Consider the following 24,150-nt stretch of genomic DNA (forward strand, 5'->3'; position numbering starts at 1 on the left):
GCACACACCTGATCATCTACATTTGCCCTCTTACAGCACTAAACTATGTTTTCTACCTTTATCTTGCATCTACCTACCACTTCAGCATTTTATTAAAAAAATAATAATAATAAGGGAGAAATGTGGGATTCACATATAAATCAAGTATAAAAATCAAACGAATAATCATAATTGACCTGATTGTTTATAGTTCATGATGCGTGATCAAAACTGAAAGTTTCTGTGATATGACTGCCCTTGCACTGTTCACCATGTAAGAACTTATTCACTGTGTAAGAACTTGTTCCCCATGTAAAAACTTGTTCGTTATGCTTCAGAAGATTGGAGACTGTTGAGAATTAGGCTTGGGGTTGATTAATGATTGTGCATTGAGTCCCCTATACAGAATTTTATTGTTGTTAACAACCATATGATCAATAAATATGAGAGATGCCCTCTCAAAAAAAAAAAAATCACACACTAGAAAGTATTGGTATAAAGAATAATGTAAAATGTCTCAATAATTCTATAATGATTACATGTTGAAATTGAAATATTTTGGATACCTTGAGTTAAATTAAAATATTAAAATTAAAAAAATAAAAATAAAAAAATAAAATAAGGTTGAAATTAAACATATTTAGCAGCTATGCACTGTATACAATGTATATACTGACAATTCAGTATAGAGGTCTGAATTTTCAGAAAGGACTGTTGCCTTGTCTGTGGGCTGCGATACTGGTACATATTAAATAAATATGAACCTTACCTGTAATGGAATATATAATAATTGAATAATGACTGAAATCTTTATTTCTTTATATGGAAGGATGCCTGAAATATATTGCATTGAAAAAACAAGTTCAACAGCAGCCTGTCTAGTATGATCTATTTGTGTAAAATTTATACATGTATTGATATCTAGAAAACTGAAAAGATGTTTGACATGAGTTGAATAGCATTTCAAATGATTTTTACCTACTTTGTATTTTTCTGTTTTCTTTGGATTATATTGCCTACAAATCAGCTTTACAAAAGAAATTGGTTCATTTATAAATCAGTATGTCAGAAGTCTCTATGAGCAATATTTTAACTGTTAGTGATCAGTTAGTAAAGAACATGACAACTTGGAGGAAATTGTAGCTGTGCTTGTGTATTCACGAAAACAGTTTGCTGAGAGCGAAAAGTGGATGAAAAGAAGATGTTGAAGGAAAGATGGTTGAAATAAACTTGGAAAACTGAAAAAAAAAAAAAAGGTTAAGTAACTCTTCCATGGTCACAGCTAGGAAAATAGCAGAGTTGGGATTTGAACCCAGAGCTGTACATTTCAAAAGTCCCTTATCTTCCTAGTGTAAAGTACTTGCCCAGCACAGTTAATTGTGTCTAAATAAACATTTATGTTTTAATAATTACTTTTAGACTATTTTTATAAACCTGTTAAACAGCTGTGCTGCATTTATTTTGGATATTTTTCTTTGAGATTTTTTTTTAAGTATGAATTTCCATGTTATTGTACACTTAATTTATGCAGTTTATTTCTCTGAAATGAATTCTTGCCTAGTTATAACAACCTTCTCTATTCTGAATGATTTTCTACAAAATTGGTTCATACCAAGGGTTTCTTTTATCAGGATTTGCTATTAAACATGTGACTGTTTTTCTTTTAAATGTTTCTGTTTCAAAGGCAGCACCATTACCCAGCAAAATCTCCTACCCTTCCCCAAATATAATTCTGCCTCCTCAGCAGCAGCAGAAGCTCTGTGCTTTTTTCTGTTGGAAGTGTGAGCCAAAGGAGACAGACATTCCCACTGCTTAGCCAGTACAGTAAACTGTGGTCTGCCCTTATTGTATTATTAATGGCACAATGTTTTTATGTTGCAGATGGCTGAGAGCTAGGAAGGAAAATTTAGGACCATGATGGCTCAGTTTCCCACAGCTCTGAATGGTAAGCTGCTTTTGTGCTTATGTCAAGATAAAGAGGTTCTGGGAAAGGGTGTTGGTAGAGGTTGTAAAATATTTGTTTAGATATTTTCTCCTAAGTTTGTAAATGCAACACCTAAAGAATTCTTGTTGGAATTATTTTGACAGGTTAGTTCAGAGCACTACATATATCTTCTTTTAGAATATTATGCAGTAAATCCTGTGACCCAGTATAAGCATGTTCTGCAGTATTGTCTGGAATGTGTGCTTGCCTTTGAGCAGTTAAGAGTAACCTTAAGGTATATTACATTTGATGCACACTACAGGAGTACAAAAAGCAGAGTGCTGTAAGGTGAAGAATATTAAAGGTGCTTTTGATAGCATGGGATGATTGAAACTAATTAAGCCAATGAATATTCATTTAGTGATAAACATATAAAATTAGTTTTGTTTTCCTTTTATAAAGGATTATATATGCCTCCACACATAATTGTTTAATATAAAGTATTTTTAAAGAAAATACTTAGGTTATTTCGGTAATAAAAAGTTCTTAAAGCTTTTTTTCTCATTCTAGTTTTCTTTTCCCACAAATTAATTACGCTTAGTAGGTATTAAGTTACTGTGTATGTAGTAAATACATTATTTATATTATTAAGTACATATTCATTTAGAATTGATGAAATGCATTATAGTTTTAAATTGCTAAAGAAATCTAAGATACTGAGTTCTTAATTTTGTGGTAGATTTCATTAGCTAATTGTAAATATGAGGAAATAGAGTTCAAGAAATAATTCCTTAGCATCTAAATTAAAAGTAGTAATATTAAAGAACATTAAGGGGAAAAAAGAGAAGAATCATCAATAATTCTACCACTTTCACAAAGCTGTTCTGTTTTAATGTTACCATCTAGTATTTAATCAATTACATCTTTTTTTAAACATGTTTTCAGTCATAGGGCTAATTCAGCACATTGTTAATAAAGAATGTACATGTTGAATATCTAAAGTTTTAAGACTGAGGAATGACCTTTTGAGATTTAGTAAAGTTTTAGAAAAATAAATTATTTGCATTAAAAAGTAAAATTCTATTGTGTGGTAGGATTCTGTATCACTAAAGGATGAACCTGAGATAACAGTTTTGTTGTTTTTTTTGCCTTTTCAGAACTCTCATATAAGGATTAATGTGGTCATTGTTTCTATTATGGAAAGGTATAGAATTATAAAGATTTTTGATGTCACAGACAATTTTTAAAAATTAAGTAATTTTTTCCCCCATAATGAGTAATAAAGTTAAGTTTAGAATCAAGGTAATAACTATAGTAGTAATGTCCTTTACCCAAATTTGAGGATTTCTGTGCACCACACAAAGGAGTTTGTAATAAATACATAATTTAGTTATTAATTTCAACCATGTTAAGCAGGTTTATAAACAAAATGAACATAAAAAAAGGCAGTACAGGCCAATCTTTCTTCATTCTGTATCTTCCATTCCCTAGACATTTATGTATCTACTTTGTAGCTAATTGCATTATACACAGAAGAATAATATTAGCAACAAAGAAATGCTCAATAACAAAAAAATGATTACTTGAGTAATTGTCAAAAATGTTGGCCAATTAATTTAGGAGTGGTATATAGGAACAGAGGCAGAAACCTTTTAAAACTTCTCAAGAATTTATAGCAAATGTAGACTGTGATACCCTTCCTTACTTAGTTTATAAAATAGCTGAAGATTGAAGATAATCTTGAATATATCTAATTTAAGTCAAATTAAGGGTTTAAGAATTTATTGAAAGAAGCCTCCATGTATAGCACAAAACCTTCAAAAACAGTGTTTGCTTCTTTAGTTAAACCCTCAGGTATAGATAACTGTTAAATATGTTTGATGCCCAATAGTATTTTAACTTATCTATAGGTGCTCTAGATCATCAAAATGTGTCTGGCATATTCCTCACATTTTGCCATGCCTGCTTCACCGTTGCAAGACTAACCACAGATTTTAGACTCCTTTGGTCCTTACATAGCAATGCTAATATAGTAGCCATTAGCTGCATGTGGCTATTTAAACTTAAATTTAAATTGTTAGAAATATGTAAAATAAAAAAATTCAGTTCCTCAGTCCTATAGCCACATTTCAAGTGCTCAAAGCCAAATGTGAATGGTGACTACAGCATTGGACAGCGCAGATACAGAAGACTTATATCATCTTAGAAAGTTCTGTTGAGCAAATATTCTTTCCTTAATCTCTTTGATGCTTCACTTCTCATCTACTGAACAGAACTAAAAAGGTCATTGCATCATATTTTTACCTGTTGTAACTCTAATCTTGGTGGTTTCTGCTTCTTTCTGTCATCTTTGCCAAAGCTGTCTTTAATCATGGCAGATTTGCTTTCTGCCTTTCAAAAATGTAGTGGAATTATAAACACAGAGAGCCTAACATATGAGCAGGCAGGTAATAGGCAGAAGGCTACTTCATATACATATAACTACCTGTTGATATTTTAGTATAATGTAGCTTGTTTCAACCTTAAAATTGTGGAGGTACTGAAGATTGGTTAAGTAAGTAGGACGTTCTGAAGCCCGTGACAGTGGCTGCATGCAAAATCTGGAACAGGGAAGGAAGAGGGATAGAACAGGAACAGCCAGTGGCTTTTGGAGAAAGAAATGCTCCTTGTTTTTATAACTTTATTACCTTTTTAGAATTTTAGAGTTCATTTACTCTTTTCAACCGTGTAATTAAGAAATTGTTAAACGTTGGACCTGTAGAATCAGCAACAGTGCTGTACTGCATTTATAACAACTGAGGCCTTTATTATTCATGTCCCCACAATTGATGTTTTTTTAGTTCTATCTAGACCAATATTGCAGTGGTTTTAGATATTGAATTTTGAACTGGTCAACATATACCATTTGGCTGTTTTCTTTAACTGGACAAATATACCAATGAAGAATATTTCTGGTAACCTTTAATTTTTACAGCCACAAGAGTGATATAACATGTTTGAATCATGTACATTCAGAACTGCTGTACCACTATTCAGCTGTGTGACTTAGCCTTGTGGAACTTGTTTATATGTGTGTGTGTATACATATACATAATGTACATATGTATGTATATACATGTAAAATATGGTAATGCTACTTACTGCATGGGAATCTATCTTACAGTGGATGTTCTGTAAATACATATTTTTCCTTCTAAATAGACCATAAAAACATGTTTAACAGAGCTAGGAGGTGAAGAGATGAGAATAAGCAACAGAAATCTTACTAAAAATACCGCATTCTCAGTTTAGTGATGAATGGGGAAGTGGATAGAATTTTCATACATTTCTAAAGTTACTATCAGACAATATAAAACGATGTTAGCTTTTTAAGGAAGTATTAAATATCAGCCCCAAAGGTTTTCCTGCTGCCTTTCTATAAGGTTTACAAAATAAATTTAGACTAAGATTGGGACATGTTTTACTTCAATTTCAAAATAATAAACTGTTGACTATTTAAAAGATTATGTTAGTATATATTCTAAATAAGAAAGCCAGGATTGGATCAACTTTTTAAATTGATTTTGAAATACATGTATTTCCTAGTTTCTTATTTCTATGTTATTTTTCCTTTCTGTGAAATTCTTAGTGCATTGATATCTTATGTTTTAATATGGTCATTTTTGGAAGTGTGCAAATTTGAGGATTATTTGAATACCACTTAAAAATAATTCCTTGTTATAATGCTTTAGAACATTTTTATTCTGTAAGTGACATTAATCATGGTAATATTTAATCATGATTGTTGTGTGTGATTCCCTTGGCTAGTGGAGTCCCTTAAATATTAGAAAGCGTGAGCTCCTTTAAGGGGTTCATTTTGTTCATCTTTGTATCCCTTGTTTTTGCACATATTGGTGTCCCATAAATGTTTGTTTTTGTTTTTTTTAATTTTTAATTTTTTAATTTTGTTATCATTAATCTACAATTACATGAAGAACATTATGTTTACTTGGCTCTTCCCTTCACCAAGCCCATACATGTTTTTTGAATGAATGTGTATAAAGGTGTCAAGATTGCTGGCTGGAGTCATGAGAAACTACGCAGTAACCTTTATCAGATAGATTGAATTGGCCACTGTGAAGACAGGTAGCCAAGGAAAGATGAGATAGTGGCATATAAGAAAGCCTTATAGTGTGATAAGGACTGATGCAGCAGTCCTTCTGCTACAGCAGAACTCTGTGTAGTCTTAGGATAGCCATCTGTCACTGCGTGGGGGTATGCACTGATGCACATTAGAGCAGCCAGGCCTTCCTAACAGTCTGGTTAGTCTCCAGATTTAAAATAGTTTTAAAGTTACTGATTAAAAAGCCTCACTTACAAAATTTTCTAGTGAGAGTGCCTTTTACCAGAAGGGGAAGAGACTGAGAAAGATTTTAATTATCTGAATTCTCTTGAATTATGTTATTTCCAGGATTGGGTTGAATAAGGAAACTTAATTTATTGAACACTCACCATCTGGCAGGCATGTATTAGATGCTTTATATTTTTGTTTTTGTTTTTGTTTTTTTTTTTAAATAATTATTTTTTATTGAAGGGTAGTTGACGCACAGTATTACATTACATTAGTTTCAAGTGTACAACACAGTGGTAGAACATTTATATACATAATTCTAGGTTCCAGCTATCACCCTACCAAGCTATTACAATATCTTGACTATATTCCTTATGCTATACATTACATCCCGGTTACTTATTTATTTTACCATTGGAAGTCTGTCCTTTTTTTTTTTTTTTTTTTTTTTTGTGAGGGCATCTCTCATATTTATTGATCAATTGGTTGTTAACGACAATAAAATTCTGTATAGGGGAGTCAATGCTCAACGCACAATCATTAATCCACCCCAAGCCTAATTTTCGTCAGTCTCCAATCTTCTGAGGCATAACAAACAAGTTCTTACATGTAGAACAAATTCTTACATAATGAATAAGTTACATAGTGAACAGTACAAGGGCAGTCATCACAGAAACTTTCGGTTTTGCTCATGCATTATGAACTATAAACAGTCAGTTCAAATATGAATACTCATTTGGTTTCTACACTTGATTTATATGTGGATACCACATCTCTCTCTTTATTATTATTATTTTTAATAAAATGCTGAAGTGGTAGGTAGATACAAGATAAAGGTAGAAAACATAGTTTAGTGTTGTAAGAGAGCAAATGTAGATGATCAGGTGTGTGCCTGTAGACTATGTGTTAATCCAAGCTAGACAAGGGCAATAAAACATCCACGTATGCAGGAGATTTCTCTCAGAACAGGGGGGGTGAGGTTCTAAGCCTCACCTCTGTTGATCCCCAATTTCTCACCTGATGGCCCCCCTGCGACTGTGCCTGTCTTAGGTTGTTCCTCCCTTGAGGAATCTTACCCGTCTCTGGCTAACCAGTCATCTTCCGGGGCCATACAGGGAAATGTGAAGTTGGTAAGTGAGAGGGAAGCCTTATTGTTTGAAAAGGTTAGCTTTTTACTTCTTTGCAGATTTATGCCCTGTGGCTTCTATGCCCAGCATTTGTCTTGAGGTATCTTTACCACTTGGAGGAGTTATGATACTCGGTAAATTTGATATGAGGCACGAATTCTATTTAAGGGTTGTAATTAGGAAGGAAGAAGAAAAGCTATAGAAGTAGCAGGCGGAAGAAAACATGGGAAGATTGATTATTTCTTTGACATATCTTCTTGTAGAGTAACTTCAGCGTATATAGGTTTTAAGCTACTACTTAAATTGCGCACACACATTAACATAATAGGAGTATAGTTACATAACCAAAGCATATCTGTAATTACCAGCCATCTCCAGTGAAACCAAGAAAACCAGTTAGGCACCTTAGGCATTTGTGAAAACTTATCTATGATATGGTGGATATTGTCCAACTGAACTGGAACAGTCTGAGAGAAATCAGACAAATTAAAACAACCCATTCCTGGGGACTGTTCACATGCCATATGTTCTTTTAACAGTAAATAGTCTGTAGTTGTAAGACTTTGGAGCGCTACAATTTGCACTTCTTCAAATTCTTGGTTGAGTTCCAACAGTATAGATCCAGTCAAATTTGTTGTTTTACTGTATTCACAGGCCAGCTTAGATATCTCCTTCCTCATTCCCATGGCAAGTCCAGGAACTGGTGGGATGAGTGCATCTACAGCTTTAGCAGTGCGTGGATCTTTGTTGGGGTTTTTTGATGATCATCTTCTGGCATGAGTCTCCCAGAGAGTGCACATGTTGGAAGTTCTTTTTCATATCATATCTTAGTTCATTTTCGGGGTAGCCCAATTAGGCTTTGATCCTCTGTATAAACACAAACAGACCCTTTGCCTACACTTTTATATGCCCTTTATACCCTTGTGTAGAACTCGTTGGAGGTTACCACACAGGAACTGCCCTTTTTTTTTTTTTTTTTTTGCTTTGTTTTTGGTATCACTAATCTACACTTACATGACGAATATTATGTTTACTAGGCTCTCCCCTATACCAGGTCTCCCCTATAAACCCCTTTACAGTCACTGTCCATCAGCATAGCAAAATGTTGTAGAATCACTACTTGCCTTCTCTGTGTTGTACAGCCCTCCCTTTTCTCCTACCCCCCCATGCATGTTAATCTTAATACCCCCCTACTTCTCCCCCCCTTATCCCTCCCTACCCACCCATCCTCCCCAGTCCCTTTCCCTTTGGTACCTGTTAGTCCATTCTTGAGTTCTGTGATTCTGCTGCTGTTTTGTTCCTTCAGTTTTTCCTTTGTTCTTATATTCCACAGATAAGTGAAATCATTTGGTATTTCACTTTCTCTGCTTGGCTTGTTTCACTGAGCATAATACCCTCCAGCTCCATCCATGTTGCTGCAAATGATTGGATTTGCCCTTTTCTTATGGCTGAGTAGTATTCCATTGTGTATATGTACCACATCTTCTTTATCCATTCATCTATTGATGGACATTTAGGTTGCTTCCAATTCTTGGCTATTGTAAATAGTGCTGCAATAAACATAGGGGTGCATCTGTCTTTCTCAAACTTGATTGCTGCGTTCTTAGGGTAAATTCCTAGGAGTGGAATTCCTGGGTCAAATGGTAAGTCTGTTTTGAGCATTTTGATGTACATCCATACTGCTTTCCACAATGGTTGAACTAACTTACATTCCCACCAGCAGTGTAGGAGGGTTCCCCTTTCTCCACAGCCTCGCCAACATTTGTTGTTGTTTGTCTTTTGGATGGCAGCCATCCTTACTGGTGTGAGGTGATACCTTATTGTAGTTTTAATTTGCATTTCTCTGATAATTAGCGATGTGGAGCATTTTTTCATGTGTCTGTTGGCCATCTGTATTTCTTTTTTGGAGAACTGTCTGTTCAGTTCCTCTGCCCATTTTTTAATTGGGTTATTTGTTTTTTGTTTGTTGAGGCGTGTGAGCTCCTTATATATTCTGGACGTCAAGCCTTTATCGGATGTGTCATTTTCAAATATATTCTCCCATACTGTAGGGATCCTTCTTGTTCTATTGATGGTGTCTTTTGCTGTACAGAAGCTTTTCAGCTTAATATAGTCCCACTTACTCATTTTTGCTGTTGTTTTCCTTGCCCGGGGAGATATGTTCAAGAAGAGGTCACTCATGTTTATGTCTAAGAGGTTTTTGCCTATGTTTTCTTCCAAGAGTTTAATGGTTTCATGGCTTACATTCAGGTCTTTGATCCATTTTGAGTTTACTGTTGTATATGGGGTTAGACAATGGTCCAGTTTCATTCTCCTACATGTAGCTGTCCAGTTTTGCCAGCACCACCTGTTGAAGAGACTGTCATTTCGCCATTGTATGTCCATGGCTCCTTTATCAAATATTAATTGACCATATATGTCTGGGTTAATGTCTGGATTCTCTAGTCTGTTCCATTGGTCTGTGGCTCTGCTCTTGTGCCAGTACCAAATTGTCTTGATTACTATGGCTTTATAGTAGAGCTTGAAGTTGGGGAGTGAGATCCCCCCTACTTTATTCTTCTTTCTCAGGATTGCTTTGGCTATTCGGGGTCTTTGGTGTTTCCATATGAATTTTTGAATTATTTGTTCCAGTTCATTGAAGAATGTTGCTGGTAGTTTCATAGGGATTGCATCAAATCTGTATATTGCTTTGGGCAGGATGGCCATTTTAACTATATTAATTCTTCCTAGCCACGAGCATGGGATGAGTTTCCATCTGTTAGTGTCCCCTTTAATTTCTCTTAAGAGTGACTTGTAGTTTTCAGGGTATAAGTCTTTCACTTCTTTGGTTAGGTTTATTCCTAGGTATTTTATTTTTTTTGATGCAATTGTGAATGGAGTTGTTTTCCTGATTTCTCTTTCTGTTGGTTCATTGTTAGTATATAGGAAAGCCACAGATTTCTGTGTGTTGATTTTGTATCCTGCAACTTTGCTGTATTCCGATATCAGTTCTAGTAGTTTTGGGGTGGAGTCTTTAGGGTTTTTTATGTACAGTATCATGTCATCTGCAAATAGTGACAGTTTAACTTCTTCTTTACCAATCTGGATTCCTTGTATTTCTTTGTTTTGTCTGATTGCCGTGGCTAGGACCTCCAGTACTATGTTAAATAACAGTGGAGAGAGTGGGCATCCCTGTCTAGTTCCCGATCTCAGAGGAAATGCTTTCAGCTTCTCGCTGTTCAATATAATGTTGGCTGTGGGTTTATCATAGATGGCCTTTATTATGTTGAGGTACTTGCCCTCTATTCCCATTTTGCTGAGAGTTTTTAAAATGAATGGATGTTGAACTTTGTCAAATGCTTTTTCAGCATCTATGGAGATGATCATGTGGTTTTTGTCTTTCTTTTTGTTGATGTGGTGGATGATATTGATGGACTTTCGAATGTTGTACCATCCTTGCATCCCTGGGGTGAATCCCACTTGGTCATGGTGTATGATCCTTTTGATGTAATTTTGAATTCGGTTTGCTAATATTTTGTTGAGTATTTTTGCATCTACGTTCATCAGGGATATTGGTCTGTAGTTTTCTTTTTTGGTGGGGTCTTTGCCTGGTTTTGGTATTAGGGTGATGTTAGCTTCATAGAATGAGTTTGGGAGTATCCCCTCCTCCTCTATTTTTTGGAAAACTTTAAGGAGAATGGGTATTATGTCTTCCCTGTATGTCTGATAAAATTCCGAGGTAAATCCATCTGGCCCAGGGGTTTTGTTCTTTGGTAGTTTTTTGATTACCGCTTCAATTTCGTTGCTGGTAATTGGTCTGTTTAGATTTTCTGTTTCTTCCTGGGTCAATCTTGGAAGGTTATATTTTTCTAGGAAGTTGTCCATTTCTCCTAGGTTTCCCAGCTTGTTAGCATATAGGTTTTCATAGTATTCTCCAATAATTCTTTGCATTTCCGTGGGGTCTGTCGTGATTTTTCCTTTCTCGTTTCTGATACTGTTGATTTGTGTTGACTCTCTTTTCTTCTTAATAAGTCTGGCTAGAGGCTTATCTATTTTGTTTATTTTCTCGAAGAACCAGCTCTTGGTTTCATTGATTTTTGGTATTGTTTTATTCTTCTCAATTTTATTTATTTCTTCTCTGATCTTTATTATGTCCCTCCTTCTGCTGACCTTAGGCCTCATCTGTTCTTCTTTTTCCAATTTCGATAATTGTGACATTAGACTATTCATTTGGGATTGCTCTTCCTTTTTTAAATATGCTTGGATTGCTATATACTTTCCTCTTAAGACTGCTTTTGCTGTGTCCCACAGAAGTTGGGGCTTAGTGTTGTTGTTGTCATTTGTTTCCATATATTGCTGGATCTCCATTTTGATTTGGTCATTGATCCATTGATTATTTAGGAGCGTGTTGTTAAGCCTCCATGTGTTTGTGAGCCTCTTTGCTTTCTTTGTACAGTTTATTTCTAGTTTTATGCCTTTGTGGTCTGAAAAGTTGGTTGGTAGGATTTCAATCTTTTGGAATTTTCTGAGGCTCTTTTTGTGGCCTAGTATGTGGTCTATTCTGGAGAATGTTCCATGTGCACTTGAGAAGAATGTATATCCCGCTGCTTTTGAATGTAGAGTTCTATAGATGTCTATTAGGTCCATCTGCTCTACTGTGTTGTTCAGTGCTTCCGTGTCCTTACTTATTTTCTGCCCAGTGGATCTATCCTTTGGGGTGAGTGGTGTGTTGAAGTCTCCTAGAATGAATGCATTGCAGTCTATATCCCCCTTTAGTTCTGTTAGTATTTGTTTCACATATGCTGGTGCTCCTGTGTTGGGTGCATATATATTTAGAATGGTTATATCCTCTTGTTTGACTGAGCCCTTTATCATTTTGTAGTGTCCTTCTTTATCTCTTGTTACTTTCTTTGTTTTGAAGTCTATTTTGTCTGATATTAGTACTGCAACCCCTGCTTTCTTCTCACTGTTGTTTGCTTGAAATATGTTTTTCCATCCCTTGACTTTTAGTCTGTACATGTCTTTGGGTTTGAGGTGAGTTTCTTGTAAGCAGCATATAGATGGGTCTTGCTTTTTTATCCATTCTGTTACTCTGTGTCTTTTGATTGGTGCATTCAGTCCATTTACATTTAGGGTGACTATTGAAAGATATGTACTTATTGCCGTTGCAGGCTTTAAATTCGTGGTTACCAAAGGTTCAAGGTTAGCCTCTTTAGTATCTTACTGCCTAACTTAGCTCGCTTATTGAGCTGTTATATACACTGTCTGGAGATTCTTTTCTTCTCTCCCTTCTTGTTCCTCCTCCTCGATTCTTCATATGTTGGGTGTTTTGTGCTGTGCTCTTTCTAGGAGTGCTCCCATCTAGAGCAGTCCCTGTAAGATGTTCTGTAGAGGTGGTTTGTGGAAAGCAAATTCCCTCAGCTTTTGTTTGTCTGGGAATTGTTTAATCCCACCGTCATATTTGATTGATAGTCGTGCTGGATACAGTATCCTTGGTTCAAGGCCCTTCTGTTTCATTGTATTAAATATATCATGCCATTCTCTTCTGGCCTGTAGGGTTTCTGTTGAGAAATCTGACGTTAGCCTGATGGGTTTCCCTTTATAGGTGACCTTTTTCTCTCTAGCTGCCTTTAACACTCTTTCCTTGTCCTTGATCTTTGCCATTTTAATTATTATGTGTCTTGGTGTTGCCCTTCTTGGATCCTTTCTGTTGGGGGTTCTGTGTATTTCCGTTGTCTGTTCGATTACTTCCTCCCCCAGTGTGGGGAAGTTTTCAGCAATTATTTCTTCTAAGATATTTTCCATCTCTTTTCCTCTCTCTTCTTCTTCTGGGACCCCTATAATACGGATATTGTTCCTTTTGGATTGGTCACACAGTTCTCTTAATATTGTTTCATTCCTGGAGATCCTTTTGTCTCTATGTCAGCTTCTATGCGTTCCTGTTCTCTGGTTTCAATTCCATCAATGGCCTCTTGCATTCTATCCATTCTGCTTATAAACCCTTCCAGAGTTTGTTTCATTTCTGCGATCTCCTTTCTGGCATCTGTGATCTCCTTCCGGACTTCATCCCATTTCTCTTGCGTATTTCTCTGCATCTCTGTCAGCATGTTTATGATTCTTATTTTGAATTCTTTGTCAGGAAGACTGGTTAGGACTGTCTCCTTCTCTGGTGTTGTCTCTGTGATCTTTGTCTGCCTGTAGCTTTGCCTTTTCATGGTGATAGGAATAGTCTGCAGAACTGGGACGAGTGACGGCTGGAAGGACTTCCTTTCTTGTTGGTTTGTGGCCCTCCTCTCCTGGGAGAACAGCGACCTCTAGTGGCTTGTGCTGCGCAGCTGCGCGCAGACAGAGCTTCTGCTTCCTGCCCGGCTGCTATGGAGTTAATCTCCGCTGTTGCTGTGGGCGTGGCCTGGCTCGGGCAGCTACTCCAAAATGGTGGAGTCGCGTTGGAGCAGGAGCTGCTGGGAGGCTATTTATCTCCGTAAGGGGCCTCCCTGCTCCCTGCAGCCCAGGGGTTAGGGTGCCCAGAGATCCCGGATTCCCTACCTCTGGATTAAGTGACCCGCCCTGCCCCTTTAAGACTTCCAAAAAGCACCCGCCAAAACAAAACAACGCCCACCAAAAAAAAAAAAGAAAAAAAATTTTTAAATTAAAAAAAAAAAAGTTTTTAATTAAAGAAAAAAAAAAAAAAAGGTGGTCGTTCGTTTTTCTTTATTCTCCGGTGCCAGCCTCAGGCCTCTGCTCACCGGTCTTTCTGCCCTGTTTCCCTAGTATTGGGGTCCCTATCCCTTTAAGACTTCCAAAAAGCGCTTGCCAAAACAAAACAGCAAAAAAGCAAAAAAAAATGGTCGCGCACTTTTCTTATGTCCTCTGTCGCCCAGCCTCCAGTGCCTGCTCACTCTTTTTGCTGCCCTGTTTTCCTAGTATCAAGCGCCCTGCACTCTGGCCCGGATGGCTGGGGCTGGGTGTTCGGCAGTCCTGGGCTCCGTCTCCCTCCCGCTCTGCCTGCTCTTCTCCCGCCGGGAGCTGGGGGGAGGGGCGCTCGGCTCCCGCGGGGCCGGGGCTTGTATCTTACCCCCTTCGCGAGGCGCTGGGTTCTCTCAGGTGTGGATGTGGTCTGGATATTGTCCTGTGTCCTCTGGTCTTTATTCTAGGAAGGGTTGTCTTTGTTATATTTTCATAGCTATATGTTGTTTTGGGAGGAGATTTCCGCTGCTCTACTCACGCCGCCATCTTCCGCCCCTCAGCTTGTTTTGTTTTTAAGTTGGGTTTAATGAGGTATAATTCCCCCTTTTTAAGTACACAGTTCGATGAGTTTTGTCAAATGTATACATTCATGTAGATCGGGGTATAGAACATTTCTACCACCTTAAAAGTTCCCTTGTACTCCTTTACCCCACCATTAGCCAATGGCAGCCACTGATCAGACTTCTTTCCCTATAGTTTGGCCTGTTCCCGAATGTCATATAAATGAAACATACAACAGGTAGCCTTTTTCCTCTGGCTTCTTTCACTTAACAAAATACTCTTGTGATTAATCCACATTGCCTGTATCTTTCTCTTTAATTGATGAGTTGTATTCCACTGTGTGAATATGTACCACAATTTGTCTAACCATTCATCTGTAGAAAACATTTGGGTTATTTCCAGGTTTGGGAATTATGTCTAAAGCTGTTATAACTATCAGAGGACAGATTTCTGTCTGGAAATAGGCCTTCATTTCTCTTGTGTATTTAACTTCATAAAAAATTGCCAAACTGTTTTCCAGTTGTCTCATTTTGCCTTCCCACCAGCAGTGTCTGAGAGTTTGAACTGCTCAGCATCCTTGCCAGCAGTTTTTTAAATTTTTCAGACTTTTTATAGGCATGTAGTGATAGCTTATTGCAGTTTTAATATGCAGTTTCCCTTGTAATCAATGATATTGAACATATCAGATGCTTATTTGCCATCTATATATCTTTGATATGTCTATTCAGATCTTTTGCCAAGTTTTTGTGGACAGGAATTGTCATGTTATTGAGTTGACCTGTTCTTTATATATCCTAGATACATGTCCTTTATTGAATATGTGTTGGCAGGTATTTTCTCCCAGTCTATAGCTTGTCTGTTCATTTTCTTAACAGTGTCCTTAAAAGAGAAGAAGTGTTAGATTTTGATGAAGTCCAATTTATCAAAAAACATTTAATAATTTGTGCAGCTTGTATCCTAAAAAGTTGTGGCCTAATCTAAACTCAACAAAGATTTTGTATTTTGCTTTCTTCAAGAAATTTCATAGTTTATTCCTATGTTTAGTTCTATATTCAATTTAGAGTTTTTTTTGTGTATGGTGCAAGGTTGAGATTCTTTATTTTATTCATGTGGTTGTATGGTTCTTTCAGAACTGTTTGTTGAAAAGACTATCCTTTCCTCATTGAATAATCTTGATGTCTTTGTTGAAATCAACTGACAACATTTGTCATTTTTTTTTGCAGATAATTATTTTTTATTGAAGGGTAGTTGACACACAGTATTACATTAGTTTCAGGTGTACCACAGTGATTCAACATTTATATACATGATAATTCTAGGTACCAGCTATCACCATACCAAGTTGTTACAATATTTTGACTATATTCCTTATGCTATACATTACATCCCAGTTACTTATTTATTTTACAATTGGAAGTGTGTGCTTTTTTGTGTGTGTGTGAGGGCATCTCTCATATTTATTGATCAAATGGTTGTTAACAACAATAAAATTCTGTATAGGGGAGTCAATGCTCAATGCACAATCATTAATCCACCCCAAGCCTAATTTTCGTCAGTCTCCAATCTTCTGAGGCATAACAAACAAGTTCTTACATGTAGAACAAATTCTTACATAATGAATAAGTTACATAGTGAACAGTACAAGGGCAGTCATCACAGAAACTTTCGGTTTTGCTCATGCATTATGAACTATAAACAGTCAGTTCAAATATGAATACTCATTTGGTTTCTACACTTGATTTATATGTGGATACCACATCTCTCTCTTTATTATTATTATTTTTAATAAAATGCTGAAGTGGTAGGGAGATACACGATAAAGGTAGAAAACATAGTTTAGTGTTGTAAGAGAGCAAATGTAGATGATCAGGTGTGTGCCTGTAGACTATGTGTTAATCCAAGCTAGACAAGGGCAATAAAACATCCACGTATGCAGGAGATTTCTCTCAGAACAGGGGGGGTGAGGTTCTAAGCCTCACCTCTGTTGATCCCCAATTTCTCACCTGATGGCCCCCCTGCGACTGTGCCTGTCTTAGGTTGTTCCTCCCTTGAGGAATCTTACCCATCTCTGGCTAACCAGTCATCTTCCGGGGCCATACAGGGAAATGTAAAGTTGGTAAGTGAGAGAGAAGCCATATTGTTTGAAAAGGTTAGCTTTTTACTTCTTTGCATATTTATGCCCTGTGGCTTCTATGCCCAGCATTTTTCTTGAGGTATCTTTACCACTTGGAAGAATTATGATACTCGGTAAATTCGATATGTCATTTCTTTTTAATTATGGTCAAGGCAGATAGTTTAAGACTCTTAAGCCTATGTGGATTTTAATCCTGCCTTTATCATTTACCAACTTTGTTACTTTGGGCAAATTATTTAATCTCTCCATGCCTTTGTTTCCTCCTCTGAAAAACAGTGATAGTAATAATAGTTACCTCATAGGATTCTTGGGAAACTTACTAGAACCAGTACATGTAAAGCTCTTAAAAAAACTATCTGACACAAGGCAAACTTCATTAACATTGGTTATTGTTATTTTGACAATCTAGTAGATAAAAATGATTTTTAGTGTTATTTTAATGTAGATGTATTACATATTATATGTAATCTTTGTAGCAACTCTGTGGAATTAGATAATCTTCCCAGTTTTTAGAGGTGGCAACTAAGGTACAGAGAACACGAGTGTTTTATCCATATATATTAGGAGACATTGTAGCACAGAGTTCAGACTACCTGAGTTCTACTCTTAGCTCTGCTACTTATTAGTTGTATGACCTTGAGCAAGGAACTTTACCGACATGGGATAATAATAATAACTGATTCATAATATAGTGTAGAAGTCAGTGAGTTACTGCGTGTGAAGTCCCTGACATACAGTCAGTAGTCAGGGCTCCGTCAGAGCAGGCTGCTTCCATCTTGGTCATCCTTTGTTGTTACCATTTTTTATCATCATCATGTTTCCAGAATCACAGGGTAATAAATCAGTTCTATATTCATTGTACTTGCCTTCCTAGTTTCAAGAGTCATGACAGGTTACTTTGTTTACTTTATAATAAACTTCATAATAATCTAAATAGGCTTTTACTGTGTGATGTTTGTTTAGGAAGTGTGTAGCTTTAGTTATTTCACATCCTTAGTTCTTCAGTACATTATTAAAAACAATTGCAGTACATTATATTTAACTGTAATCTTAAAACTTGTATTTAAGAGAGAATGTATAAAGAATGTTATTTTAAAAATCCAGTCATTTAGGGCCAAGAAATTTTTGTTAAATCCTTCTTAGTGTTTAGGATTATAATGGACAACTACTTTTCAGTGATACACACTCCTGGAAACAAGTTGTAAGGCAGATTTTTATACAATATAGGCAGCAAATATGTATGAGTTTATATACCTAAATATATTTGGTTTCCTATTGGTAGAGATTGAGTAAAATATAAAGGTAGTCAGAACTGAAGTATAGATGGTTATTAGCCATGTGTTAAAAGGATGGGAATAATATATTCATCTTTTTATTCCCAGTATTTAGCTTGTTGCCTATTTCCAGTTAGTGGTATACAGTAATTATTCAGATGCTAATTGGGTGAATGACTAAAAAAGCCTTAAAGCCATGTTTTACATAGTAATGATAGAGCTTTATTTGTGTCACTCAGTTATTAAGTATTGTCATTAAATGGACACTTGTGATTCGTATTTACATTTTAGAATTTTGAGCATTCTCATATATACACTGTAATTTCTTTGTTTTTTACTTATATTATAGGGGGACCAAACATGTGGGCTATAACTTCTGAAGAACGGACTAAGCATGACAAGCAGTTTGATAACCTCAAACCCTCAGGAGGTTACATAACAGGTTTGTGTTTATATTTATTTGTGAATTTTGCTCCTTTTCATGTAATATCTTAGAATTACTTTTAATTTGATTGCCATCAAATTTATGTTATTAAATAATAAATTTCATATTAATCAGGATTCTAGAATTTAAAAGAATAGTAGCTTTCATATTTTACGTACAACTGGTTTTGGATTTGGCGTATGGAAGATCTTTTCCTGGTTCTAAATGATAGTCAAGAATTTCAGTTTAATTGTCCAGTTTCATATTTTAACATTATTTCTAGGAAGTTTTCCATTCATTTCTTAAAGTAGTTGAGACTTTTTTTTCAAGCAAATTTATTAATGTGCTCTTAATGTGTTGTACCAGTTACTAGTATAATAATCAATATTACTAAGTCTAGTAGAAGAATCTATCAGATCCATTTCCTAATAATCTAGAGGTTTTTTTTTCTGGAATCTATTTTTTGTAATGCTAGTCCTCTGCCTTTGAGAGGTGATACCAACCATTATTGTTGATGCTAGCCCTTGTTTTTCAAAGAGAACTCCAGAGCCCAAAGAGGATTAATTTAGGTTTGTCTTCTAAATTTTTTCTATAGATCTTTTTCTTTTGTGTGCCAAAGCAGCTGAATACTTTATTTAAAGTAATAGTAACTATAATAACTAATATTTACCAAATCTGTACTGTATTTCAGATGTTGTAGTAAATGCATTATCTCATTTAACCTTCACAACAAACTTGTGAGATAGGTACTGTTGTCCATATTTACAGGTGGTGAAATGAGACTTAGAGATATTATGTAACTTGTGTAAGATCACAGAGATGTTTAGAGTTGATCTGGGCTTTGAAACCTTTCAGTCTGACTTTAGAATCCATCCTCTTAACCATTACGGTTTAATGCTATTTGTACTTCTGTAAGAATAATTACCATGCCTGGTATCAGGGCTAGGATTTCATTTCCCTACTTAAAAGCTGATAACTTAGTCTGTTACTGTCTCATGGATGCTGACAGAAGACCTGAGGTTCTGAGTCAAAGACCAAGGACTTTATAACTAACGGCACAGCTAGCAGAAGCATTGGCATGTTGTGTCTGCTTCCCTTGTCCCCTAAGTCCCACAGGGCCGATGTGGAGAGCCCAGCAGGATGCTACACATGCGGTGGTTGTGTTACAAGAGAGGAACACTGGAGCTAGAGGGAACCCACCATTTTTAGCAAGCAGTAAGCAAGCTTGTTTTTTTGTCCCAGAGAAAAGCATTACCTCATCTCTCAAGATTGCCCACTGCAAACACACTGACTAAATGTCCAGTTGGGCATTCTTTGAATATACAGCAGGACAAATAGGATTGTGAGAGACCCATGGAGAGGACTATCTTTCCCAGCACCTGGTATATTTTATTTAAAACTCTTCTAGGGATTAGCGTTTTAATTATAAATTTTATTGAATGGAAATTCTATCAAATAAGATCCTAATTGTTGTGGAAAAACTAAGATGAATAATATTTCATCAGTGATTAATGCATAATTTCAGTTGTGACTTTTGTTTAAAAACATTTAAGTCCTATGTGACAATGTAAATAATTTTATATGTGTATTTCTGTTTATTCTTTAATGATTGAAATTAAAATGACAAATCAATATTACTATTATTATTATTATTCAGAGGCATTGTAATAATTCCTTTCACTAATGTGCTGTCTGATTTTGTTGTTACTACCTTCAGGTGATCAAGCACGTACCTTTTTCTTACAATCAGGCCTGCCTGCTCCTGTTTTAGCTGAAATATGGTAAAGTGTTTTCTTTTGTAGATGAACTTAAGTTTCAGATAATCTGGTTCTGTTTTGTTTTTAAAACAGTGTTAGCATGCTTTTTTACTTATAGTCTCCGTTTATTTCTTCAGCTTTTTGGAAAGTAAATTGTACTGAATAAATGAAAATAATTGGGGTTTTTTTCTAAGACAAATTTTTAATTTCCTTAGAACTTCTAAGGGAAGATGTATATATTTACATTGAAAAATATTTCTTCATAATTTGACAGACTCTCAAAATCTTCTTTCTGTTACTTTGTAGTTATTTCACCTATTTCATCATCAATAAACTCAAAATTAACCCTCCCTTTCCCTGCTCCTGCCTTAAAGAAATTGTTCTTTATAATATCTAGGGTTTTGTTTTTTAATGTATTTACAATGAATAATAACCCCACCCCATTTTTCTTTCCACTTGGAATAGCCGCATGCCTAGCAGAGTGCCAGGCACATGGCAAGCATTCAGTAAATATTTGAACAAATGAATAAATTAAATTGAAAATAATTATACTCTTGAATAGTTTATTTCTATCCACATTGGTGGAATTCATCCCAAAGGTCCCTAGATTCTATGTACACTGACATTATTTTATTAAATGCTATCTCTGGTCAATATTTCTTAATGCACAGGTTTTTAGCTTTTTGGTTTTTATAATTTTATATATATAAAACATAAATATGAAACATAGTTAAACTGGAATTATTTAGATGCTATCTCTGGTCATTATTTCTTAATGCACAGGTTTAATTGAACATATATTTGGCTAATTAAGTGATAACCTATATGTGAATGCTATGTGACTGTTTTTATTTTATCATCCTCAAAAGTAATGTTGACACTACATACCAGTCTACCCACCTCATGGTCATTTTAGGGCTTTATCAGACCTGAACAAGGATGGGAAGATGGATCAGCAAGAATTCTCCATAGCTATGAAACTCATCAAACTAAAGCTTCAAGGCCAACAGTTGCCCATGGTTCTCCCCCCTATTATGAAACAGCCTCCTATGTTCTCTCCATTAATTTCTGCTCGTTTTGGTATGTATTTATTAACTTAATCAGCTGCATCTGATAGTTAAACCTGATCCCTCAGCATATTATTTGGGGATTTTGGAAAAGGTTTTGTTAGCATAAAATGACAATCCCCAGACTCCAAATTAATTTTCATGTCTGAAATAAGAAATATTAAATTTGCTGTTATAACCAGGGTATCCATGTGTCCCTGATTTATGCCCATTATCCTGACTTCCAGTCCAATTAATGTTCCTTTTCCCAGTTCCCAGTTGGATGAGAAGTTATATGATTCCTCTAGTTATCGCTTATCTTAGATACTATTCTTTAGTAATTTAGTTTTCACTATATGTGAGTAGCAGAAAAAAATTACTCAGCTAAATTTAGGGCTAAAAGTTGCAGACTTTGTGCTAATTAATTTACCTATTCTTGAGAGATAACCAGTTTTCCATTATTTTCATTAGTTGATTTCATATTAATATGTGAGAAGCACTTATGGAATGGAACATTCAATTAGGTATCTCTGTGTATCTGAAACATCTTCCTTCCTTCTAGATGTCAGATCTTAAAATACCAGTTTTCTTCACTATTGCAGTGAGCCCTAGAGATAAATATCAAATCATTGTGTAACTATATTTATACAGTGCACTTACTTAGTATTCTGTAGTTAGTAAATAATCATCTTGTTCACTAATAGGTCAAAGCTGCCGTAGTGAATTTCTCTTTTAATTTTTTATTAAGGTATCACTGATATACACTCTTACGAAGGTTTCACACGAAAAACATTGTGGTTACTACTTTCACCCATATTATCAAGTCCCCCCCATACCCCAGTAGTGAATTTTTTGAGACTAGTTTGCCCATAATGTTTCTATAAGCATAAAGTCTGCTCACTGTACTGTAAACTTGTTTTCTATCATGTGTTTTATAGTCAATTTACTAGCACTGGAAATGTGTTCTGTTTTGTCTTTAGGAATGGGAAGCATGCCCAACCTGTCCATTCCTCAGTCATTGCCTCCAGTCACTCCTATGGCAACACCCTTGTCCTCGGCAGCGTCAGGGACCGCCCTCCCTCCCCTGATGATGCCTGCTTCCCTGGTGCCTTCTGTGAGCACATCATCATTACCAAATGGAGCTGCCGGGCTCATCCAGCCCTTACCCATTCCTTTCTCTTCTTCAAGTGAGCACTTTATATCTTATAGTCACAAACTGTTCAAGAGAGAAACTTACATTTGCATCTCAGAAGATAGAAATTTGCATCATACTTTGTGATGTTTACTGTGAATCTTTTTTTCATTTCTTTCTTTTAGCATTACCTCATACGTCATCCTACAGTCTGATGATAGGAGGATTTGGTGGTGCTAGTATACAGAAAGCCCAGTCTCTGATTGATTTAGGATCTAGTAGGTATGAATACTTAAAACTTCCAACTTTTTAAGCTTTCAATAAGGAGTTTTTAATAAATGACTGTTTTTGAGAGTTCTGGGTTTATCCAAGTTTTACTTTATAATGACCAAATATAAATACTTAAGGTAAATTTGCTACTTATAACGCACATAAAATAACTTTTTTTAATTCTTAGAATTATTAAATGTTTAAAAAAATGTTTCATGTAAGCTAAGAATGTTCTATTGTTCTAATCAATTTTTTGCCCAAAGCTACATATTTTTCCTTTTAAAAATATCATGTATTTCTCATTAAAGTCTCATAATCTTTGTATGTTGATTCTTCTCTGAACAAATTCTACTGGTTGAGTATCTATTAAATTTCAGAAAGCACAAAAGCATCAGTACTCATTCATCACCCCTTATATAAGTCATAGTGATACTCTTTAAAGCAAGGAACAGAGTGTTAGCTTTGACTCAGAAGAACAATGTTTGTATCCTGGTTTAAACACTTGCTGATTGTGTAAACTTGGTTTTTCTTAATATCACTGAGTTATAGCTTGTCCATCTAAAAGGCGGGGACCATAATACCTTTTGACTTTTTCGTAAAAGTAATATTTGTAGAGGTCCTAGCCCAAGATGGGGCCTGGCACAAAGTAGGTTCTTGATATACAGTAGTTTTATATTTCATATGGTATTTGCTTTCCCAACAGTGAGAATGATGAATTTTTTTCAGTATCAAACAAAAGCAATTACTTTTATATTATAGAAGGTATGATTCTTAATGTCTCTGCCTTAGTGAAGTTTAACTAAATGTATCTTATTTAGTAACATACAGATTTTAAATAAATTTTGTTATAGCTCAACTTCCTCAACTGCTTCACTCTCAGGGGACTCGCCCAAGACTGGGACCTCAGAATGGGCAGTTCCTCAGCCTTCAAGATTAAAATATCGGCAAAAATTTAATAGTCTTGACAAAAGCATGAGTGGATACCTCTCAGGTAAGCAGCATATAGTGCTTAAGAATGTGAGTGAGTGAGTTTTTTATATGAACTACTACTGAAGAACTTTTATTTGAACTTGTACTTTGTAATTTATCTAAAATTTTAACATTCAAAAAAATTTTTAATTTGTATTTGAAAATACAGATCTTTTAAGTTGTGTAAGAGTTCAAAGATGGCTACAACTTGATTGCTTTCTTCAGAGTTCTTCCAATTAAGTTGAACATACAAGTAGACCCCCAACTTTTTGGAAAGCAGACATTTCCCCTGAGAACGTCAGACCTCGTCTTCCAGTGCAGTAAATTGAGAACCTCATGTGACAGGGCGAGTGTGTGGGATTTAGCCTCCGCTCACTTGCCCTGAGAGTCACCTTCCTCACTGGGCTTTTCTCTGCTTGCACTTACTAAAACCTCACGTTTGAATGCCCCAACCCAAAGGTGACCATAAGACCTTAGGTCCCTATAAAACATCTGAGTCTATGCTAGGACATTATTCAAACTTTACTAATTAAGGATAGTCAGGGGGTATGAGCAGA

At 35.6% G+C, this 24,150-nt stretch overlaps 1 protein-coding gene across 12 annotated transcripts in view; it reads left to right on the top strand.

Moving 5' to 3' along the window:
- The window catches only part of ITSN2 (intersectin 2), a 129,716-nt gene that overhangs the window by 25,776 nt on the left and 79,790 nt on the right, over positions 1 to 24,150 (top strand). For 10 of the 12 annotated variants that reach the window (XM_057497403.1, XM_057497404.1, XM_057497405.1 and 7 more), the window contains exons 2-8: positions 1,861 to 1,924; positions 18,345 to 18,437; positions 20,137 to 20,200; positions 21,093 to 21,256; positions 22,203 to 22,409; positions 22,540 to 22,636; positions 23,476 to 23,615. In XM_057497403.1, coding sequence (XP_057353386.1) covers positions 1,894 to 1,924; positions 18,345 to 18,437; positions 20,137 to 20,200; positions 21,093 to 21,256; positions 22,203 to 22,409; positions 22,540 to 22,636; positions 23,476 to 23,615 — 796 coding nt within the window. In that variant the 5' untranslated portion in view covers positions 1,861 to 1,893. Of the gene's footprint in view, positions 1 to 1,860; positions 1,925 to 18,344; positions 18,438 to 18,661; positions 19,635 to 20,136; positions 20,201 to 21,092; positions 21,257 to 22,202; positions 22,410 to 22,539; positions 22,637 to 23,475; positions 23,616 to 24,150 lie in introns of those variants that run through there. The other 2 variants (XM_057497407.1, XM_057497406.1) reach the window with 2 other exon arrangements.

This window comes from Manis pentadactyla, chromosome 2 (genome assembly GCF_030020395.1).
Source record: "Manis pentadactyla isolate mManPen7 chromosome 2, mManPen7.hap1, whole genome shotgun sequence".
Taxonomy (NCBI): Eukaryota; Metazoa; Chordata; class Mammalia; order Pholidota; family Manidae; genus Manis; species Manis pentadactyla.